Source organism: Hylobates moloch, unplaced genomic scaffold (genome assembly GCF_009828535.3).
Source record: "Hylobates moloch isolate HMO894 unplaced genomic scaffold, HMol_V3 SCAFFOLD_8, whole genome shotgun sequence".
Lineage (NCBI taxonomy): Eukaryota > Metazoa > Chordata > Mammalia > Primates > Hylobatidae > Hylobates > Hylobates moloch.
In genome coordinates, this window is record NW_026652283.1 from 32611349 (window position 1) to 32635064 (window position 23716).

General features: G+C 49.7%; 1 protein-coding gene across 2 annotated transcripts in view; it reads right to left on the minus strand.

The window, feature by feature from the left end:
- Window positions 1–23716, minus strand: part of TSPAN11 (tetraspanin 11) — a 68800-nt gene that overhangs the window by 26843 nt on the left and 18241 nt on the right. For both annotated transcript variants that reach the window (XR_004249183.2, XM_032159999.2), the window contains exons 2-3: window positions 14409–14503; window positions 4884–5075 (exon numbers count right to left, since the gene is read on the minus strand). Coding sequence is in view for 1 of the 2 variants with exons in the window: in XM_032159999.2 (XP_032015890.1) it covers window positions 4884–5075; window positions 14409–14492 (276 nt within the window). In the remaining variant the exon portion in view is untranslated. The remainder of the gene's footprint in view (window positions 1–4883; window positions 5076–14408; window positions 14504–23716) is intronic.

Below are 23716 nucleotides of genomic sequence, written 5' to 3' on the forward strand. Positions count from 1 at the left end.
ATTGTGGACTTTAGTGCCCTGGTTGACCACGTCTTGGCCTACTGGATGGAGGTGTGGCAATTCTGGATCCCCTTATTTTCAGAAATTGGTTTTTAGAACTTCTTACTTTTTTATCCATTCCCTAAATAGAAAAGACCCAGTTTAGTCTGAATCATCCACCATGATCTTCATTTGGCTTAAAATATAGAAGTTTTCAGAGCCCCCATTCACAACTCTGAAAATATTCCTTTCTTTTGATCTAGGTGGCCTCTGTTCTGGTCATTGACCGTAGGCTCAGATGGCCTGAATTATCTCTCTCATGCAGTCTTTGCTAAAAAAGATCTGGTGTGAATAATTTAAACCCCATTCCTGTTCCTGCTCGGCAGATTTCCAATGCCAAGCTGATCATCATTTCAGCACCAGCAGAGATGTGCTATTTCTGTCCCCGATGGCCACGTCCTTCTTGGGAAAGTGACTTTGAGGGGCTGCAGATGAGCTAGGAGGAAGGGCTGTGCCAGGACAGACATCGTGCCTGTGTGGAAGCTGGATGGTCCCCCTCTGGGTCATTCTTTGGGAACTCCTGCCCCGCTCCTCCCGATCCAAGGTAGATGCACATCATTCAGATGCTTGGTCTTCCATATTTCCCTCTCCTCCTCAGGGACCACTTTGTCTAGTGACAGACTCACTGCCCTTCTCCTTTGGAGCTTCCCTCACCTGTCAGCTGATTCAAGATTTCAAATGGAAGTTAGACATGGAGGGGACAAAATGAAATGAAACCAAGAAGGAACTGCTAAGAGCTACAGAGAGCACTTTTACACTGCCTTAACCACACCACTTGACTCTAAAAGGGAGCCTGAATTTTAAAATTCCTATTTGTGTTAGCCCAAGAAAGGTTGTACAGGCACCTTCTTGGTTTAAACAATCAAGTGCTCGATGTTTCAGGGGCTGTTGGGCCAGGATGTGGATTACTCAGGATCCCCAGCTTTACCTCCTGCTCTGTCCTTGGGCCAGTTCTGTCATTGGTTCTTTCATAGAGGGGCAGATAAAGCAAACAAAGCAGATTCTAGGCCATGGAGTTTGCTGTTTGCTAGCGTCCTGGCAGAGATGCCTGTCTCCACAGTCCTGCGTTGGTGGCTGAGTGCATGTGTGCGTGCAAATGCATGTGTGTGCATGAATGTGTGTGCGTGCATATGCATGTGTGTGCATGAATGTGTGTGCGTGCATATGCATGTGTGTGCATGAATGTGTGTGCGTGCATGCATACTTTTTTCTGACCTCAGTTTCAAGCTGTTGCCTCCTTGATGTGTCTGTTTAGTGACTTGGACCAGAGAGATCGCCAGTTCTGTGTGGGATGGGAATGAACGCGGGCAAGTCTCTACAGAAGAGGGTAAAGTGGAGCTGAGAAGAAGCAGGGAATCTTGCACCAGCCTGTCCAACAGCTGCTGTGCCCCTCCCTGCCTCAAGCCCCAGAGGGATAAGGCTGTTTGTTGACTCCCGGAAGTGCAGAAGGGTAGGGCAAGAGGTGCCCAGCAAGCCTTTGGGCAAGCACAAGGCCCTGACCTTCACTGACTCTCCACATCTCTCCTGCATGCCCTGGGCACAGGGCTTGGCTCCCTCTGGGCAGGCCATCCAGACTAAGTGACAGCCAGGTTGAGACGCAGAGGCTGAAGACATTCATTCTTCATGGATCAGCCTGGATGTCTGGACAGATCTCATGAATAGATGGTGTAAGAGGAAGTATGGAATGGGAGGCTGTGATCAGTGGCTTGGAGAGCACAGCGTGGTCAGGTGCTAAAGCTTAGGCTTCCCTTCTGGTCTTCGACATGGCCAAGGGGAAGTGCTCCTATGATTACAATATTCTCCAAAAAATCCAATAATTCTGAGAGTGTCTCCCACTAATACCTGGGTGACCCACACACTCACCCACCCAGTGTCTTTCAGCCTGTAACCTTTGGATGGAGCACTGGACTCTGTGACCCTCAAGGTCCCTTCTAAACTGAATATGCTCTGACCCAGGTGTGCTGTTCTTTCCTTACAATAATGGGAGCAACGAGGCACTGAGATGCCTGAGGCTTCTAGGGTCCCCTCACCACACCCCTGTCTCCTGCCCTAGGGTTCTGGGCTAGGTGCTGGAGGGAGCCCTCCCTTATTACCAGCCAGATCTCCAAAAGCCACTGCTCCATGAAGACCTCTCCAGAGATGGAGGGCAGGGTGTGCCCTGCACACATCCTCCCCCTTGGCCTCTGGCCCCTCTGCCTCCCATCAGGCTTGTCCTCCCCAGGGAAGCAGACTCTTTGAGGTGATTCCAACAGACTGCAACGCACAGTCCAGCTCCAGCCATTACTTGCTCCACATCTCAGCCCAGTTTCTTCATCTGGAAAATGGGGGTGAATATGACTTCTTTGGTTGCAGAAGAGTGTGGTGGGTCGGAGCGTGGGCTTGGAGGCAGACTGCATGCCGCTCACCAGCAGTGTGTATCATGCATTTTAAAACTTCGCATTTTTCTTCTGCCTCCACATCCCTGCATGCGGTCTGTGCACCTGGCTTGACCAGGTGCACCGGTGTGATAGGGCTGGCTCTGCTACAAGTTCCCCTTGCTACCCTCCCCTGACTGTGACCTAGTGACATTCAAATGCACCAAAGGAATCCTCTCCTGCCTTTTCTTATGGCTCCACCCTGACCCCCAATGAAAGGGTGTCAGCCACTCTCTGCTCCCCGCCTGCTTGGGGGAGCCCTAGTCTTTGGCTCTCTGCCCGTGTGATTCCCCCTCCTGGTGAAGTGTGCAGTGAATCTGTCTAGGAGAGGGTGTCTGATCTTTTGGCTTCCCTGGGCCACACGTAAAACACAGTAACGACAGCTGATGAGCTTAAAAAAAAAAATCACACAAAAAAATCTCATAATGTTTTGAGAAAGTTTACGGATTTGTGTTGGGCCGCATTCAAAGCTGTCCTGGGCTGCACGCGGCCCGTGGGCTACGGGTTGGACAAGCTTGGTCTAGGACCTGTGAGTCTGGTAAACTCTGTTGTCCTGTGCCTCTCCTGTGACCCCTCTTGTGGCCATACCTGACTGACCATCACCTAAAAGAACACAACTGCCAGGTGACTCTGGGCAAATTGCTTCACCTGCCTCTGCTCTCAGTTTCTTTCTCTTCCATACACAGAGTAAGAGTTGCCGCTTTTGGGGCAGGGTGAGGACTGAGTGAGTTGATGCGCGTGAGTGTTGACCGCAGCGCTTGCTTGGCACAGAGTTCAGATTACCGGGACTTTGCAGGCTGCTGTAGTGAGGATGGAGGGAGGTGGCTCTAGTGAACAGTGGCCATTTGTGTTCTAATTGGGCTCTGGGAGGAATGCAGGGCCTGTTTCCCAGTGTTGCAGGGGACCACTGGCCTTTAGTGGCTCCACAGAAGCAGGACAGATGGCTCTGGGTCAGAGGAAGGCGCTCCACCGGTGGGGGCTTCTGCATTCCTTCTTAGGCTGTACAGAGGTGAGTCCTGTCCTCTCTAAACAAGATGACCTGACGGAAGGAAGGAGGCAGGTGAGAGCAAGTGGCTCGGCAGCCTGCTCACGGGCAGACCTCCAGGGGTGAGGGCCAGAGGCTTAGCCTGAAGCCTGAGGCTAGGCTGAAGGCCCTGCTTGCTAACGGGTGCAGAGCTGGACAGGACACAAACAGGCTTGCCGACACTGCAGAGGAGAGGGGCTCTCTCTCTGGGGCCAACTGCACTGATGCCCATAAGCCTCACGGTTGGTCAGTGCCACACAAAAGGAACATCCCCAGGCTGCGCTATTTTTATTGGTTTTATTGGTTTTATTCAGTCATGTCACGTGCCTTCATCCAGCTACGTTGGTCAGACCTGGGATGTGCTACGTGGCTCTCAAGGACCTCAGTTGACCGACCTGCATCGCCCTGCTGGAAATCCTCATGGTAGGCCCCATGTGGGGGTGGGTGGTGGCGTGGCTGGCTCTCAGCACACCTGTCCCACCTGCTGGAAAAGAGCTGAAAACGCAAACTCTGGGGGCCTTCACTTTAGGAGATGTAGGAGATAACCGGCCAATTTTAACACATGAGCCTAATTTAGATTCTAACTCAAACGTAAACACAACAACAACAGTTTATGGTTCAGCTGGGAAGATGTGAAACTGCCTGGTTATTTCATGATATTAAGGAATGACTGTTAATTGTTTTAAAGTGTGATAATGGTAATGTTATCATGTTTTCTAGAAGAGGGTCCTTAAGTTTTAGAGATACACACTGAAACACTAACAGATGACATGCTGTCTGGGACCGTTTCAGAATCACCCTGGGGTTAGGAAGTGGGCAGGATGCAGGTGAGAGAGTGGACGGAACCAAGATCGGCTATGAGATGGTAACTGTTGAACTCTGGGTGAAGGGAAGATGGAGCTTCATGAAAAACACTATTTTTGCATATCTTTGAAAATTGCCATAAAAAAACCTAGAAAGAGGAAGAGGAAGAGGAGGAGGAAGAGGAGGGAGGAGGGAGAGGGAGAGGGAGAGGAGAAGAGGAAGTAGGAGGAGAAAGAATAAGAAGGGAAAGGGATAATGAGGAGGGGAAGGGTAGAGAATAGGGGAAGGAGAAGGAGAGGAGCAGGAAGCATAGGAGAAGAAGAAATAGAGGGAGGAGGAGGCAGAAGGGGAGTGGGAGAAGGAGACAGAGGTGGAGATGCGGAGAAGGAGCTGCCACTGCAGCTACTGAGACGCCTACCTGCTTGGTCCTAAGAACCTGGAGACTGTGGCAAACACCAGACCCAGGAGCGGCCACCCCCTCTCTGGCTCTCCCACAGCCTCAGCCCCTCCCACTCCAGGGCTGGGGCCCCTCTCACTTGCTGGAAACCTGACTGGGTGGTGCAGGGCTCCCCCTCCCTGCAGAGCACAGGGCAGGCACTGACCGTGGAGAGGCAGCCCTTCTGCTCCCGGAGGATGGCACCGAAGCCCAGGAAGCCGGTCACCATGACAAGTACGCCCGCGAAGATGAGGATGTAGGCGGAGGCGGCAAAGGTGCTGGAGGCCAGGACGCCGAGGTAGCCACTCTTCTCCACCAGGGTCCAGATGCCCACAGCCAGGACGGCTGCTCCCCCGACCTGCAGGAGACCACCGGGTTAGAGCAGGGGGTGGCGGGGGCCTCGGCAGCTGCCATCCATTCAGTGCCCACAGGGTGCCAGGCACTTATCTTGCACTGGCTCATTCAGTCCTCCAAAGGAGGATGAGGAAATCAAGGCTGAGAGAGGTTAGACTTGTCCAAGGTAAGCAACCTGCAGAGCCAGGTTTTGAATCCAGGTCCGACTGTGAATTCGGTGCTTTTTACCATGGTGGCCTATTGCGTATGAGGCCGGGGGAGAGGACTGCAGTTTCAGGGATGACCAGTGTATCTGAGTCCCTTTGCTTCCCCAACTTTTCACCTCCCCAACTCCTGCCACCCCTGGCTCCTCTGCCTTCAGAGCACTTCTTCCCTCTGTCCACACTTCCCTCGTGGGGCTCGTTCGAGCACCGCCCCTTGTTTAATCCTTATGTTTGCCCATTGGGGAAGCACAGCTGGGCTTTTTATCCCTACTCAACGAGGAAGCAACTGAGACCCACAGAGGAAAGGGAAATTGCCCGAGGTCCTGCCTCTAGTTGGGGGCAGGGTTGGGGCAGAGACAGGAGGAGAACTCAGAGCCCAGGGCCTGCCCGCCCAGTCACGCTGCCTCCACGATTGAAGAGTCAGGGTGCTTGACAGGCTGGAGCCGCCTGGGACTGCAGGAGGAGAAACTTTTTTGCTAATTGTCGGATTCCCCTTTGGTCCTGAGAAGAGGGGAAGGATAGGACCCTCCTGATTTGCAGATGCCTCCTTAGAAACTGGAGTACTTGGGAAATATAGCAGGGATGGCTCGGCTTGGCTGGTTCTATTTGCAATGAAGCCAAGTAACTCTTTCTGTGACTGTTGGACCCAGAAGGGCATAATGTGTGTGTATGCACACACGCACAGCATTTTCAGGGTGCCAGATGGGGAGTATGAGGGTGTTTGCCCAGGATTTGGGGACAGGACTCCTGGGACCTCTGACCGTCTCTGCCATCTGCTCCTGGGAAGGTGGACTTCTGCCCACTAGTCTCCCTGCCCCCATTTAAGGATGGGTCTCTTTCCTCTAATGGGTATGAGACGCTTCCTCAAGGGGTCCTGGGCGTGGTCAAAGCTAGAGAAGTGCCCTGGGCTCTGTCCATGCCCCCTGAGCCTTGTCACTGAAAGAAGCTCCCCATCTGCCCCAGGAAGACTCCATATAACCTACCCTGTCATTTCCCAGTTCTCTGTTCTGGGCAGTCACAGACATCCGTTGAGCAAACGAACATGTATTTACCATTTTCCCTTCTGATCTTTGCAACAGCTCCGTGAGCATGGGGCAGGGTGGCAGGGCACATATTCTGCATTTTGCAGATGAGGGAATTGAGGCTTGAAGAGAATAAGAATGTGCCCAAGATGACACCATTGAGAGTTTTAGAACTGAGATTCAAACCCACATCTCCTGAGAGTAAGTCCAGGACTCTGTCCCCAGATCCCACAGACTGGGCTGGGCCTGCTCCTCTACTCTGCGTTTTTAATAGATGCTACTTCTTCAAAGTGTCATTTTATCTCCATTGGCACCTCCACCAGGTGGAAGAGCCAGGTGGAAGGATACCATCTGGGCTACAGCAAACAGAATGGGAGTGGCTATCATGCAGATTTCTTCAATTCCATGATGCACACATTTTTCTCTCAAATTTTAACATCTCTAAAATTGGGATGTATCTTATGACTGATGGTATTTTATAATTATACTTGGCAGTAGTTTTTCTTATATCTTAGATTCAATGAAATCCTAGAATAGGTTTTAAAATTATCTGTGGGTACAGGTTATCTGTGGCTCACACAACCTCCATGATCAGTGAGGGATTTCCTGAGTTTAGGTCAACAAAATTGGGTAAAGTGAGGGTTTGCAACAAATATTCTGCAAGGAATTCTTTTTGCCCCCTTCAGCATGCCTGGAAGCCTTGGGTGAGGGTCCCAACTTTGCAGAACTAGCGGTGTGACCTAAACATAGTCCCTTAACCTCTCTGGACCTCAGCTTCTTCATCTCTTAAATAAGGGAGTTGTATTAAGCCAGTGGTTCCCAACCTGTAACTACTGGGAACCCCTTTGATTACTTTTCCCCAGGAAAGTTTTGAGGGCCTCCACCCCCTCCCAGTCCTTGGGTTTCGCTGTAAGGAATGAGAGGGTTTCATTCCTTTGGAAGTCTGGACAGGAAAATTAACACTGCTCACTGTTGGATGGGTCACCAGAGGGGGTCACGGGAGGGCAGGAGGCAGCAGCCTGGGTTCTAGTTCTGACTGTACCCCTGACTAACCACATGATTGTGGGACAGACACGCAGCCCCTCTAAGCCTCAGTTTCTTCATCTGTAAACTGGGGGCACTGGATGGGAACATATCTGAGGTCCCTTCCATATGGTTAAACTGTCCCTGCTGGTAGCAGAGGTCAAGGTTCTGTCAAAGAACCTCTGGCAAGATGGTTCTGAATCAGTGGCTCATGGCTGTCACTCAAGCCGCCTGGAAACTGCCTAAGTCAGCAGAAAGCAGCAGAAGAGGCAGGAAGAAGGACTTGATGGGGTGGGGAGAGATCTGACCCCTGTGAACTATTCAACAACCATTGGCATACAGTTGATTCAACAGTATTTGGCTCTTTACAGAAACTGGCGTGGTTTTCCATGAGGGTAATAACTACATTTTTCTTTTTTCTTTTTCTCGCTCTGTCACCCAGTCTGGAGTACAGTGGTGCGATCTTGGCTCACTGCAACCTCCACCTCCCAGGTTCAAGCAATTCTCCCACCTCAGCCTTCTGAGTAGCTGGGATTACAGGCATGCACCACCATGCCTGGCTAATTTTTGTATCCTTAGTAGAAATGGGGTTTCACCAAGTTGGTCAGGCTGGTCTTGAACTCTTGATCTCAGGTGATCCACCTGCCTCGGCCTCCCAAAGTGCTGGGATTACAGGCGTGAGCCAGTGCACCTGGGCAATAACTACATTTTTCAAGGCCATAGCCTGTGGCCGACTAGCCAGCAAGCCCTGCAGAGGGCGAAGCCAGGCGACAAGGTGTAAGCCGGCCAGGAGGGGCGGAGCAGGTCACCCCTCCGGTGTAATTTTAGGAACTTTCTATTCATAGGAAAGAAACATGATGGGGTGAAGCATTAACCTGAGTGGCTGCACATGCCTGAGGGGCTGAGAGAAATAAGGCAGCAGACCTGGAGGAAAGCAGGCAGAGGGTATAAAAGTAATCGCAGGCGTTTTTCTTTGTCTCGCTACCGTAGGGCTTCTGCAATGAGGGAAGGAAAGGGATGGGGCAGGAGCCAGGACCACTTGAATCCTAATAAGGAAGGATCCTCTGCGGAGGGGAGTTCTCCACCCTCAGTGAGGAGGAGCCCATGGCTCAGGACGTGGGAAATGCACAGGGTGACAGGAAGTGTACAGGGTGATAGTAGATTTTGTGTTTACTGGCCACCTGCTACATGCCAAGCCCCACACTGGACTGAAAAGCCTCTGGGTTGGACAGGAGCTCACCCGTGGGAACCACACTCATCATCTGTGCTCCTCCTCCCTGCACAGTCTCATACATGGCGCCATCACCCACCCACCCACCCACCCACAGACACCGCAGGGTCACTATAGGCTCCTTCTTCTCTCAGCGACAACCATGTGCCAATTCCCCTCTGCCCTAAAACCTGTCTCCATCTCCCCACCACACTGCTCACCTGGGTTCCCCACCACAGTTGGCTCCTGTTCCGCCTACAGGCTGATCCCCCAAGGCACCCCCGGCTGAGAAGTCCCACCAGCTCCCACGCCCAGGGCACCAAGCCCAAAAACTCTTCCGCCACCACGCCCGGCTAATTTTTGCATTTTTTTCCTGGATTTTAATCACTTTGAACTAAGTAGTTGCTTTTTCTTGAAAACAGTGTGGTTACCTAGTAACTCAGGCACTATTAGCAGAGTGGTAAACAGGGTGAACTCCGGGGCGTGGTGCAGTGTCCAAGTCCAAGCCCCTCTGTTTACTGGCTGTGTGGATTTGGATAAGCAACGCAGCCTCTGTGGGCCTCGGGGAGGCTCTCTCTTTTTCCTGCCCACCTTTCACGCATTGTTCTGTCTGCCCTTTCTCTTCCGTTGAACTCCTACACACCCTCTAAGGCCCATTTTGAGATTTTGAGTGTGGCACCTGCTCTGACTGTCCTGGGCAGGTGAGTTCATCCCTCTCCTGCATGCCTGTGGTGCTGCTCACCTCACAGCAGCCCTCGGCACTTGGGGCAGAGGGAAGTCCCCTCAGGCCCCTCAGAACGTGGCCCAGCACATGGCCTGGCACCCGGGAGGGGCTCCAGTGAGTGTGGGACTCAGTGGATGAGGCTCTGTAGAGGGCTGTGGAAATGCCATCTGCTCCCCTACCTGCCTCTGTCTGCTGAGCTACTGGGGCAACAGCTAGTGTTTCTCTTTCCTGCTTTATGGCTGTTTTGATTTTTAAAGGGGCAGTCCACAAAGTCCCAGCAGTCCCAGAGAGGAATAGGCTTTTTCTCTGGGTCATTAAGAAGAGGCTCCTGGAAAGGCTGGGGTTGCACCCTAGGTATCTTAAGGTCAGACTGATGCTTGGTTACTCTCATTCTTTCTTTCAACCAGTACCCACTGTGCACCTGCTACAATGATGCCAGGCTCTTGGGCCATCATGGGGCCCATGCCTGACACTGCCACTGCCACTGCCCCTGCCCCAGGATCACTTCTAGGACACTGGGTTGAAAGACCTGACTTAGTAACCAGCAGGGTGACTTCTGCTATGAAGGAGAAGTGAATGGGTCTAATTTGGGGAGCAAACACAGCACGGGGGCTCAGGGAGAGGACTGGGAGACCAGGTCCGAACAAGACTCAGTTTCTTTTAAAGAATGGCTTCCCATTCCCACATCAGAAGAGTCAGCTGAACCTCAGGCTGCAGCCCCGATAGAGCACGGCTGAGCCCTATACCCACATGCAGGCAGGGTGGACGGCACCCCAGTCCCACGCCCGAAATGCCGAGCTCTCCAGGAGGGCACATGAAAGCGTGCATCAGGTGCTGCTGCTCACCCTCCTCATGAACGACCTTCTCTGAGTGCCAGGCATGCATTTCTCCCCGGCTCTGCCCGTGCTCCTGCTGCCTTGGTTTATGGAATCTTCAAGGATAGGCTTGTCATGCTAAGGACGATTTCCCACTTTGAGGCATCCTTGTTTTTGGCTCTCTGGCTTTAAAGAGCCCTTGATAGAATAAATCAGAACACTACCTCCTCTGCTGTCTTCCCCAATCCCATCTACCCCTATAACAAGAGCAAAACCTCATGAGTCTTACTAGGGGTGGAGCTGGGAGGGAACATGAGACCCCCTGTTCATCTTCCACACCCAGCTCAGAGCCCAGAGGAAACCCTTCTTGGAGCTGTCCCTGCCCCCTCTCCCAGCAAATCATTCTGTCCTCTGTACCAACTCCATGTCTTGCACATGTTTCCGTAATTACACTCATAGTCTATTTATTTTATTGGTTACCTTGTGTGCCTCCTCTTTTAGCCTCTTGATTAAACCTCATTCATCTTAATATCCCTAGCAGAGGGCTACACATGTAAGGAAGGAAGGAAGGAAGGAAGGAAGGAAGGAAGGAAGGAGGGAGGGAGGGAGGGAGGGAAGGAAGGAGGGAGGGAAGGAGGGAGGGAGGGAAGGAAGGAAGGAGGGAGGGAGGGAGGGAAGGAGGGAGGGAGGGAAGGAAGGAGGGAGGGAAAGAAGGAAGAAAAGGAGGAAGGAAGGAAGAAAAGAAGGGAGGGAAGGAAGGAAGGAAGGACAGAGGGAAGGAGGGAGGGAGGGATTGATTGATTTCAACCCCTTTTATATTCTGGATGGAGAAACCAAGGCCTAGAGAGAAGTGACTTTTCCATTGTCACACAAGAAAGCCAAAGGAAGCGTGGAGAGTGGAAATTAAAAATCCTAATGCTCAGTTTATTGCCCATTTAACCAATGGGGCTGCTGACCCGTAATGAAGCTGCTTGGCCCGGGAAGCAAGTCATTGGTGTCTGGGCTACAGCAGGCCTAGAGTCCTGAGCTACAGCAGAGCTGCTAGAAGGGGTTACCTCAGGCTTCATCCTGACTTGTCTCACCCGCCATGGCACTGTGCAGACCAAATGCACATCCCCCTCGACTGTGACCCTGTCTCCAGCAGATCCTGACAGCAGAGAGGGGCAGAAGACCATGGTTGGGGGCGGGGGGTCCCAGGCCATTCAGCATCTCAAGAAGGGGTGGAGCAGAAAAGCCATCACCTGTTCTTTCTTAGATGGCAAGGCTGGAAGGTGGGCAGCAGCCACATTCAGTGGGATGTCGATGTACGAAGAGAAGGACTTCGAGCCTTGGCAGAAGGTGCTTCCCTCCCACGGCATCCCTGACTCTTGAAGTGATGCTCTCAAGTCATCTCACTACCCTGCTGGGGCTCAAGTCCTCTGTCTTCTTTGCCACCTGTCTTAGCCCCATGTTATCCCTGGTCCCTGGGGAAATACCAAGACCTCGGCTAATGCTCAAGGGTGGGACACAGCTTCTGGAGCAGAGACAGCCTCTCCAGGCAAGGGAGCAGCTGCTTCATCAGTGCTCCCCATAGCTTGGCAGAGTGCCTAGGAGGCTAGAAAAGTTTTGATTATTAACACAGCCAAGCAGCTGAATAAAATAATAAGTTAGAGAACACCATTGCAGGGGCGATGGGAACCGTAGGGAGCCATGGAAGAAAAGGGAGGGGAAAGAAACACATCTCCTGGGTGGCCACAGAGGAAACCCTGGACCACATTTTCTTGTACGGTCCCAAAGGAGGCATGAAAGTGTTAGCGTTTTTGGTTCCTTCCCTGCTCTGCAGGATCATCCAATCAATGTCAGCTTAACTGAAATTCTAGGTGGCAGGGACCGGGGGGAGGTGGGAGTGAGGGACAGGGTGATGGGGAAGGATTGCCACCTGAAGTCTGCCCTTGTTCAGGTGGAGGTGAAGACGGCTCTGAATTTTTCAAACTTTGGAATGTGACCCATTAGGGTTGTGATATAAGTTTAGTGGGTTGTAAGCTGCACTAAAAACGAAAAGAAGGAAAGAATCAAAATAGAAAAAAATATCTAAGTGCATCACACACCATAAGGGTAAAGCTTACTTTGGTGAACAATGTTCCACGTAACTATTTCTTATGCTTCAGTGTGTATCTTACATGGGACATGATCCCAAAAGTCTTAAAGCCAGCGCTATTGGAGACTGAGGCTGAACCTTGGCCTCTTGTTTACAATGAAGAGCTCTACCATCCACATGTCCCAGATGCCTTTTTAGGTTAAGGACCCAATCTCGACAATTTCACCTTATAAATCCCTTCACTCTCTGCAAATATTTAGATCCCTATTGACACTCCCACAGTGCAAGTCACCACCATCTCCTGCCCTGATCAAAGCAAGGCCTAGAGGGAATGTCAACAGAGGCTGTTCCTGGGGTGGCCAGTGGTTTGGGTTCGACTGGGTCCCCCAAAAGATACGTCGAAATCCTTACCCTTGGTACCTGTGAATGTGGCCTTATTTGGAAATATGATATTCACAGATGTAATCAAGTTAAGATGAGGTCATTAGGGTGGGCCCTAATCCAAAATGACTGGTGTCCTTGTAAGAAGAAAATGTCATGTGAAGACAGAGACACACAAGGACAACAGTGTGTGATGACAGAGGCCTTGGAGACTGTAGTGATGCAGCCACAAGCCAAGGAGTGCCGAGAATCGCCAGCCACAACCAGAAGCTGGGACGAGGCAAGGAAAGATTCTACCCAAGTCTCACAGGGAGCTTGGCCCTGTGACACCTTGATCTTTGACTTTCAGCTTCCAGAACTGTGAGGGAATAAAATTTTGTTGTTTGAAGCCATCCAGTTTATGGCATTTTGAAATGAACATAGTGAGATAAGAACAATTTTCATTTTATGATACTTTTTAATATTTTAGAGGTTATCTGTAGTGGATACCTAAGACTTTTATAATCAGGAAATAAATAGTTATCCTTAAAAAGAAATGCTTACTTAGCAAGAATCCTAATCATCCTGTTGGATTTGGCTCTCAGAATGGAAACCATCTCTACCACACAGTTTACTATCCATATCAACACAGCTTTATTATTGCACCATCTTCATCATCACAACTTCACTATTGCAGGAAACTCTTGCCCAGGAAGATAAAAGTGACAAATTATTTTATTATTCCTTTCAGGAACTTTGCAAACAACATTTAAACAAATAGCAGATTGCACAACTTTTTAATAGATAGCATCTAATGACTGGTGTATTCTCCAAGACTCTTCAAAACTCTTGCCTTGCCATGTCTACCCATCCTCAACTCTCACGCCATGCTCTTTTCCAATCTTAAGCAAGCCCCTGCAAGAAAGACCCTGAAAACTCACACATGTCCCCCACTTTTGCATTTGCCTTTCTGAGATGCTTCTAAGACTCTGTCAAGTGTCTTCTCCCTTACCATGGTAGCAGGAAGCCCAGCTATGCCTTATCATGGGTTGATTTGGTGGTATTTTCAGGCATTTGACATCTAATATATTCAAAATACTGCATTTATTGAATGCAACCCCAACAGGCTAGAAATGATCAGTGAATTGTAGCTGGGGAAACAGATTGCTTGAAGTTAGGTAAGTTGCCCAAGGCTCCACCATTAGTATTCAGCAGAGCATGGGTCCAGCTGCCTGCAAAGCCTGCACTTTTGTCACCCTTCTACCTTCTCAAATTTAGTGAGACTGTAATAACAAATATATACATTCCAGTGTCTATTTTTGGGAACTGATAGTATTCTGCTCCCAGTTACCCAGATGATTGCTTCAAGTGGACAGACTACACTCCTCTGGAAGACCTCACCCAGGCAGCCTCCTGAGAAGAGTCGCCATAGAGATCATTTTCATCACAGGCAGCGGTATTCGGAGCCTCCAGGACTTCTGTGTCTCTGCCCTGGGCCTGCAGAATGTTAACTATGAAAGACGAATGGACTTCAGTGGAAAACAAGTTATTATTTCAGGCAGTCACATTTTCCAAGAGGCACTGGTGCAACAAGTTAGTGGGGAAGAAAGAACTGGACCCTTTGTACAGCAGGGCTAGAACACAAAGCCTATTGTTAATGTTTGTGCCTCTATTCAGATGCCATGTGGTACGAAATCCATGCCAACCTGCAGACCCAATTCTTTTCTTCCTTCTCAGTAGCAAATGTACATATTTGCTTTAAAGTGGGAAGAGTTCACCCGTGGTTGATCGTTGATCTTTGATTTGGAAGATATCAACCTCAAAGTGGTGACACAAAAAAACAAAAGGTGGCTTGACGCACTTAGTACTCGGGGAAGAGGATGTGTGTGCAGAATTCACTCACCCAGAAGAAGAAGTTGAAGACAAAGAGCAAATACTTCAAGTAGATGATCAGCCAGTCGTCCTGCTCAGTCTTATAGCGGGCCATGGCTGCTGGGCCTGCAGAGAAGACACATATGGTGGGCCGGGGAATCACCGAGAACCACCTTGTCCTTCCCAGAGCCAGAGCATCTTGGCAAGTTTCCCTTCAAAGGGCTCATTAACCTATCTGCCAGGGGCTTTGAGGCTCTGCATGTGCAGCATGGAGCAAAGATGTGGGAATTGCTAAGGACACCAAATAGAGGTGAATTGGGACAGAATCTTCCAGACCTTTAGATGTCAGTTCTGTCTTCTTGACAAAAGTCTAACCTACAAGTCTCCCATAGACTTTGCACTGGTCTTACTGTGTTCTTAATCTCTTTTCCTGTCTCATCAGGGTTGCAGGACACAAGTTTACCTGTCCTACACACACACACACACACACACACACACACATTCAGCATCACTACTTTGCATAGGAAACTTGCACTCTGCATCATTTGAATAGGACTCTGCATCCACGGGTGTGGCCTGAGCCCCAGAGCAGAGCCCCTGTGTTGGAAAGGGCCCCAGTGATCACCCAGTCCACCCCACCCGGCCGCTGCAGCTTGACTTTTCAGATGAGGAAGCAGGCCCAGACAGGCCTGGTGGTTTGGCAGGAAGAAGTACAAGAGCCTCTGGAGTCTGACTCCCTGGGTTCACCCCCTGATCTGTCACAAGATGTGCGATACTTTGGGCAAGTTACATGACCTCCCATCCCTCAGCATTCTCATCTGTAAATGGGGATGATAATGACACATATGTCATAGGGTTGTTTTGAAGATTAAATGAAATAATCGACGTGAAGTGTTTAACATAGTCCTTGGCATGTAGTAAGTGTTCAATGTTAGCTATTATTACATATCAAAGAACTGGGGCTACAGCCTAAGACTCCAGTCCTAAAACTCCCGTCTTTACCCCAGCACCATGCTGTCCCTTGCTCTGATGCCCACTGATGGACTCTCTGGGAAGTATGACATCAATGGTGGTGATAAAGGCAGAGAGGGCCTACTGTGCCTGCTAATCCTGTTTGCTTCTCAGTCTGAACCTCAGAAAGTCTGAAGCCTTTTAGTTTCCTCTTCTCCTCGAGCTACATGTGCCCCTGGGCACCTGCACACCCACACTCACAGAGTAGTTGCTCTTTAAGAAATTACCCCAATTTTGGGAACCTCTTTTTATTTCAGAACCATAAGCAATGAGGCATGGCTTATGCTTATTCAGGCAGACGATCAGCCAGTTGTCCTGTTCAGTCTTACAATGGACCATGGCTGCTGGGCCTGCGGAGAAGACACACATGCTGGGCCAGGGGAATTTAGCATTTCCATCTCCTCCTCCGTTATTTCCAACCCCCAACTGGACCATCCTTTCATCCTATTCTTGCCTCCTGGGCTGGTGCTTGACCACGCCCCAATTATTTCCTCTGAGCCACTGTTCTGCCTCTTATTTCAAGCTCATGGGCTCACTGAGACAGGAAGAAAGGAAGAGGGAAAAGACAATGTGGCTGACTTATTTGTGATTTCTATTTGCAGACGTTGAAGAAGGTAATTTAAGACTGCTGGTCTTCTCGTTAAGAAAAGACAAAACTCATTTTTCTCCAGTTTAGTTTTTGAGATAGGGTGGTGGAATAAATATAGAAGGAGAAAAAAAAGCAAGCCTGTAAGAAATGGCCACAGATGGGGTCGGCCAGGGGATCTAATGGGAGTGATTTCATGGTCATTATGCAGTCAGTCCTGGCAAGAGACCAGGTGCAGCATCTCCTGGGCCACCGCAGGCCCTCAGCGAGTGGCAGAGTTTGTGGGGCCTGGCCACTCCTGTCTGCAGTCTCTCTCCCCTCCCAGGCAGGGCCACTGGACTTCTGCCCCAGAACTTTCTGTCTCCTTGTGGCAAAGGGGCCTGATTCACTCACTCAAACCACAGAGTCAGGGCCCTGCCCTCTAAAGGAAAATTGTATTTTTTAAAAAGAACTTCAGGCAGAAGACAAGGCTTAAGGAAAAGAAACCATTCTAATGGTAAAATTGCAGTCATTAGTGGTAGGGAAGATAGAACCATAAAATGTCAGGGTCAGGGGAAACCTTTGGGCTCACTTAATTCAATCTTCTGCAGAAAGAATGAGGAATTTTACATATTTAACATGCATATTTAAAAATGACTTTTCTAAGGTCACATGGCTAATCTGTAGTTGAGTTTCCTATTCTCCACTGTTCAGTGCTCCTTTCCCCTAACACCACGTGTGGGGCCCTGTGCTGGGGGTGGCAGAGGCCCCAAAGAAGTGTCAGTACCAGCCTGCAGCCAGATGACTGGATCTGAAAGCTAGCTTTGCCATTGTACTGGCTGTGTGACCTTGGGCAAGTTATTTAACCTCCCTGTGTAGCTAATATTTATGGAACACTTACTATGCGCCAGGCACAGAACTAAGTGCTTTACACTCATTATTTGGGTCCATCTTCCCAATACCCCTATGAAATAGGGTTATTCCCATTTCATAATATAATCAAGGTTTAGACAGGTTAAATAATTCATCCAAAGTCACATAGCAAGTAAATGACAAAGCCAGAGCTGAATAAAGAATCTCTGCCTCTGGGCTCAAGCTTTTACCCACTGTGGAGTACTCACAGGACCAGACCTACCAGGGCAAAGGAGGAAGGGGAGGGACCAGAGACTGCTGGTTCCCCTAATATTTGTTAGAATATTTGTTAGAATAGAGCCTCTCAATTTTAGTTAGATACTTAGTCACCTGGAAAAGACAACATTTCCCAGCCTCCTGTCCTGCTAGGTATAGCCAGGATTCACTGCTGGCCCGTAAATGGTATATAAGAAGTGGTATAGGCAACTTCTTACAAGGATCATTTTTTGATATATGTTTCACATGCATTTGAAAATAATGAGAATCCTGTCATTCCTGTCATTATAGGGTACAAAATTCTGTATGTGTCAGTGAGATCAAATTTGTCAACTGTACTTGTCATGTCTTCTATATCCTTACTGATATGTTCTATTGGCTATTGAAAAAGGTATATTACAGACCCCACTATGATTGTGAATTTCTCTATCCCTCACTTAATACCGTTAATTTTTGCTTCATGTATTTTATAGATATTTTACAGGGTGCAAAGAAATTTGGAGCTGTGATACCATTCTGGTAGATCAAACTCTTAATCATTAATAAATGCCATTCTTTAATAATCAGAGGTATCCTTAATGGGTGTGTGTAGGCGATGTCTCTCTTCACCCTTTCTTTCTGTTGGTGGGAATGCTGATGTTATGGCTGGAGCTCAAGCAGCCATCCTGGGCCATGAGCTGGAAACCTTGGGTTGAAAAGGGCAGGTCAATAAGTTCAAGGAGTCTGGGTCTCAGATGATTTTAGAGTTGCCATACCATCTATGAGCTGCTTACCTCCAGACTGAGTTTACATGAGAGAAAGACAAACTTGTAGTTTCTTTCAGCTACATGTTTGAATATGCTATTGCTCACAGCTAACATCACCCAGATACAGCAGAGGAAGCAGTGGGTACTAAGGTGTGTGGGAGCATCCCATGCTGGGGCATGGCAGGTCTTACACAGCAAGACCAGAGACAATGCAATGCAGTGGTGGCCAAGCAATTCTGATTGTACAACTGCCCCCACTAATTTATTGATAAATATTATTAATGTACTATTGTCAATCTATATTGCAGATATTCAAAGTTTAATTCTGCATTGTTTAAAGGAAAAAATAATTAGGGATACAGATTCTAGTAAGTCCTCTCTGCACCCCAGTGTACCGTCTGTCTCCACTTTGGAGGCCACTGGTACAGAGTATGAGTGGAGGGAGTGAGAGCTGAAGGGTATGTAGAGGGTCAAGTCAAGAGCGACCTTACATGCCAAGCTCAGGGACTTGGATTCACATCCTGAAGGTGATGCTGACCCCAGGATGGTGGTGCTTAAGTCCAAGAAAGAGAAGGGGGCGGGGGGAATGAAGAGTAGGGGACAGATGCCTGAACAGCATAGACAGGAGGTCCCATCAGGCAGGCAGTGTGTGTAAGAGGCAGGGGAGGAAAGATTCTGAGGAGGAGCCCTGCTGTCTAAAAAGAGAGCCAGTGGAGGAAGAAGAAACCAGGCAGCAAAATGATGTGCGAGGGAGAGGGTAGAAGGAGAACCAGGGGAGTGCAGGGTCCTGGAAGCCAGGGAAGACAGGGTGGCCCACAGTGCCCCATGCTGTCAAGAGGTCTCAGTCAAATGAGGACTAGCAAGGGCTCACTTTCATCTGTGGAGGACAGGTGGAGGGTTGGGGTGCACCATGAGGTGGGAGGAAATGAGACCTGGAGGTGGATATTTTCAAATGACAAGGCCAGGAGGGAAGCAGCTAGGAAGCCTGGGAAAGGAAGCTGATATGGTTTGGCTGTGTCCCCACTCAAATCTCAACTTGAATTGTACCTCCCAGAATTCCCATGTGCTGTGGGAGGGACCCAGGGGGAGGTAATTGAATCATGGGGGCCAGTCTTTCACATACTATTCTCATGTACTATTCTCATGATAGTGAATAAGTCTCACGAGATCTGATGGGTTATCATGAGTTTCCGCTTTTGCATCTTTCTCATTTTCTCTTGCTGCCACCATGTAAGAAGTGCCTTTTGCCTCCCACCATGATTCTGAGGCCTCCCCAGCCATGTGGAACTGTAAGTCCAATTAAACCTCTTTTTCCTCCCAGTCTCGGGTACGTCTTTATCAGCAGTGTGAAAATGGACTAATATAGTAAACTAATACCAGTAGAGTGGGGTGTTGCTGAAAAGATACCAGAAAATATGAAAGCAACTTTGGAACTGGGAAACAGGCAGAGGTTGGAATAGTTTGGAGGGCTCAGAAGAAGACAGGAAAATGTGGGAAAGTTTGGAACTTCCTAGAGAATTGTTGAATGGCTTTGACAAAAATGCTGATGGTGATATGAACAATAAGGTCCAGGCTGAGGTGGTCTCAGATGGAAACGAGGAACTTGTTGGGAACTGGAGCAAAGGTGACTCTCGTATGTTTTACCAAAGAGACTGCTGGCATTTTGTCCCTGCCCTAGAGATTTGTGAAACTTTGAACTTGAGAGAGATGATTTAGGGTATCCAGTGGAAGAAATTTCTAAGCAGCAAAGCATTCAAGAGATAACTTGGGTGCTATTAAAGGCATTCAGTTTTATAAGGGAAGCAGAGCATAAGAGTTTGGAAAATTTGCAGCCTGACAATGCAGTAGAAAATTTCATTTTCTGAGGAGAAATCCAAGCCAGCTGCAGAAATTTGCATGAGTAAAGAGGAGCCAAATGTTAATCCCCAAGACAATGGGGAAAATATCTCCAGGGCATGTCAGAGGTCTTCATGGCAGCCCCTCCCATCACAGGCCCAGAAGTCTAGAAGGAAAAAGTGATTTTGTGGGATGAGTCCAGGGTCCCTCTGCTGTGTGCAGCCTAGGGACTTGGTGCCCTGTGTCCCAGCTGCTCCAGCTGTAACTAAAAGGGGCCAACATAAAGCTCGGGCTGTGGCTTCAGAGGGTGGAAGCCCCAAGCCTTGGCAGCTTCCACATGGTGTTGAGCCTGTGGGTGCATAGAAGTCAAGAATTGAGGTTTAGGAACCTCTGCCTAGATTTCAGAAGATACATGGAAACACCTGGATGCCCAGGCAGAAGTTTGCTGCGGGGGTGGGGCCCTCATGGAAAACCTCTGCTAGGGCAGTGTGGAAGGGAAATGCAGGGTTAGAGCCCCCACACAGAGTCCCAACTGGGGCACTGTCTAGTGGAGCTGTGAGAAGAGGGCCACTGTCCTCCAGACCCCAGAATGGTAGATCCATCCACCTTGCACCATGCACCTGGAAAAGCTGCAGACACTCAATGCCAGCCTGTGAAAGCAGCTGTACCCTGCAAAGCCATAGGAGTGGAGCTGCCTAAGACCATGGGAACCCACCTCTTACATCAACATGACCTGGATGTGACAGCTGGAGTCAAAGGAGATCATTTTGGAGCTTTAAAATTTGACTGCCCCACTGGATTTTGGACTTGCTTGGGCCCTATAACCTCTTTGTTTTGGCCAATTTCTCCCATTTGGAATGGCTGTATTTACCCAATACCTGTACCACCATTGTACCTAGGAAGTAACTAGCTCACTTTTGATTTTACAGGCTCATAGGCAGAAGGGACTTGCCTTGTCTCAGATGAGACTTTGGACTGTGGACCTTTGGGTTAATGCTGAAATAAGACTTTGGGGGATGGATGGGAAGGCATGATTGGTTTCAAAACATGAGGACATGAGACTTGGAGGGGCCAGGGGCAGAATGATAAGGTTTGGCTATGTCCCCACCAAAATCTCAACTTGAATTGTGTCTCCCAGAATTCCCATGTGTTGTGGGAGGGACCCAGGGGGAGGTAAGTGAATCATGGGGACCAGTCTTTCACGTACTATTCTCGTGACAGTGAATAAGTCTCATGAGATCTGATGGGTTTATCGGAGTTTCTGCTCTTGCTTCTCTCTCATTTTCTTTTGCCACCACCATGTAGGAAGTGCCTTTTGCCTCCTGCCATGATTCTGAGGCCTCCTCAGCCAAGTGGAACTGTAAGTCCAATTAAACCTCTTTTTCTTCGCAGTCTCAGGTATGTCATCATCAGCAGCATGAAAATGGACTAATATAGAAGCGCTTTTGTGTTGTAAGGATCGGAGGCTGGAGCATGCCTAGTGCACTGGGAAAGGCTCCAAAACCCACTTAGCTCTGCTGCCTCCAGGGAAAGGGGACAGGGCTGAAGGAGGAGCTACTATTTCTAGCAACCACTTCCAGCCCTCCTCCTGGCTGTCCTAATGAACTCCCCTGTCTAGGACCTTGTTGTACCCCACAATTTTTCTTTGCCTAGACAGTGACACATGAGATGGGCATGGGAATGGCTGCAGTAGCCCCTGGACAGAAGCAAACATATGCCACTTGTGCCCCCGCCAGTGAACGGAGGGACCTGGGCTTTGGAAAATCCCCTGAAATTGTTTTCACTGAGCTTTGGGGTGTGTCTTCTGATTTCTGGGAAGCAGACGGGCCTTCCTAAGTAGGTTATTTCTGTTCACTGAATTGGGCTTCTTGAACCAATGGGAGGAGGTGTCCCTAAGGGGCAAGAGTCAGACAGTAGGGGGCAGGCAAGGCAGAGACTCCCACCTGGGGGTGGTAATCAACACTGGACACAGAATCACGGACAGGCCCAGGAGGACAAAGCAGAGGGACCGTACCCCCAGACCCCCCACCTCCGTGAAGCTGGTCTTTTCTTTGGTCTCTGAAAGGCCCTGCTGCATCCTTGCTCCAGGCTTTCATTCACGCTGTGATCTGAATCAGAAACACCTGCTCCTCTCTGCCTGTCTGAATGCTCTAGGGCTCAGAGGAATCCCATCCTCTCTGAAGGTGGCTGTCCCCACCTTCCCAGATCCCCACAGCAGCACCCAGTGCCCAGGAACCACAGCAAGTGATCTGGGTCCTTTTCAGTACCATATTTACTTAGCAGGCTGATGGAGTTTGACTGGGTAACCCTCTGAGCCTGTTGGCTTGAGCTGGGGCAGCTGAACCACACGGTGCAGTCAGGACCCTTTCTCTGGGTCTGCCCTTCTTTGCTGCCTGTGCTTGGTAAGGCATATTACTGTCTTCTCGGGGTGTTTGTTTTCCCAGCTATCAGTAGAGTGGTTCTCCTGAGCAAGTCTCAGAATTATCTGGAGGGCTTGTTAAAACACAAATTGCTGGGTCTACCCCCAAAGTTTGTGATTCATTAGGTTTAGTGTGAGACACTGGAAAATTTGCTCTCAGAAGGGTGACTAATGATCCCCATTTGCCCAGGACAGAGGGATTTCTTGGAATATGGTAGTGCTGTTCAGTGTTAAACCAGGATGGGTGGCCACTGCTCCCAGATGCTGCTGGTCTTGGAACCACACTTTGAATCAATTTTCTTCAAGGCCCCTTCCAGTTCTGAAAGTTCAGGACCCTGCAGTGTAAGTATCCTTCACATCTGAAACAAACTAACTGAGTGGGGCGGAGCACAAGGGTGGCCCTGTCCTCTCATGCAAACTCACATTTAGGACACAGTTCCTGTTGAAATGTCAAGGGTTTCCCAGATATCCTGGTAATGGGCCTCAGTGGGCCTTCTTCCAGGCTGAGGTTCTGACTGCAGAACAAAGCTGGGATTCAGGGGGAGCCAGCAGGCCCTGGAGGCCGTTAATGTCATAGGCAGGACCCACACCATAGGACATCTCAGAAAAGCAACCGCAGATGCCTTGATGGTGAGGTGATGGATTCTGGTGACTTTCTTCAGGGCCGGATGTGTAATGTCATGGGCTGTGAGACTTGGGGATCATTGTGTCTTTGGCTGCATCCCCTCTTCCCTAAGTGAATGAGGCTCAAAGCACCGAGAAGACAAGGACATGTAGAAAGGGCCCGGCTGGCTGGCCAGATGTGCTGGGAGTCCCAATGAACAGGGCAAGGCTCCATCCAGGGCCAGCGGCCAGGAGCAGAGGGACCACAACTGTTGGCTGAGGGGCAGAGCTGAGTCCTTTAATGGTGATGGGTGGCAGAGAGTTGGGGAGTGCTTGGGAGCTGATTTTTATACATCAGACATAAATACAACGCATTTTCAGTGCGTCCTTTACACACTCAAACATGTATGGAGTCCCCAGCAGGTGCCAGGTCTGGTACTTAGAACCACTGGACTTAGTCCTTCAGGAGCTAACAGAAGCCATGGAGGGTGGGCCATAGGCATATAAACAACTTCCAGACACCAGGGAGTGCTTTCAAGATGCTGGCCTGTGTTGATAATGGGAACACAGAGGGAGGGGTGTTCATTCTGCCAGACAGGGGTGGTGGGGGCAGGGGGATGGCAAAAGGAAGGGGCATTTAATCTGGTCCTTGAGGACAGGCAGGGTTTCTGAGGGCAGGAAAGGAGGAGGGGCTGCCCAGTCAGAGGGGGCAGTGTGAGCAAAGACCTGGGGGAATGGCTGGGCGGCAGGGGCCAGTGCAACAGGAAGCACTGGGAAGTCAGGTTCGGGTTGGGGCCTGGAACAGTCTGCTTGGCCTCACTTAGTTGTGACTTTCCTCCCTTTCTCCACATCCTCTACTCTTGGGATCTCATCAGCTTTTTAGCAAAAGCTCCCATTAGCAAAAGCTCAGGTTGGGGGACTCTGACTCTCTATTCCCTAAGCGGGGGGCACCCCATACTCAGGGAGCACCCCATACTCAGGGGAGGGCTTCTGGGGAACTTGGCGCTTCTAAAATAAAAACAAAGCTGGCA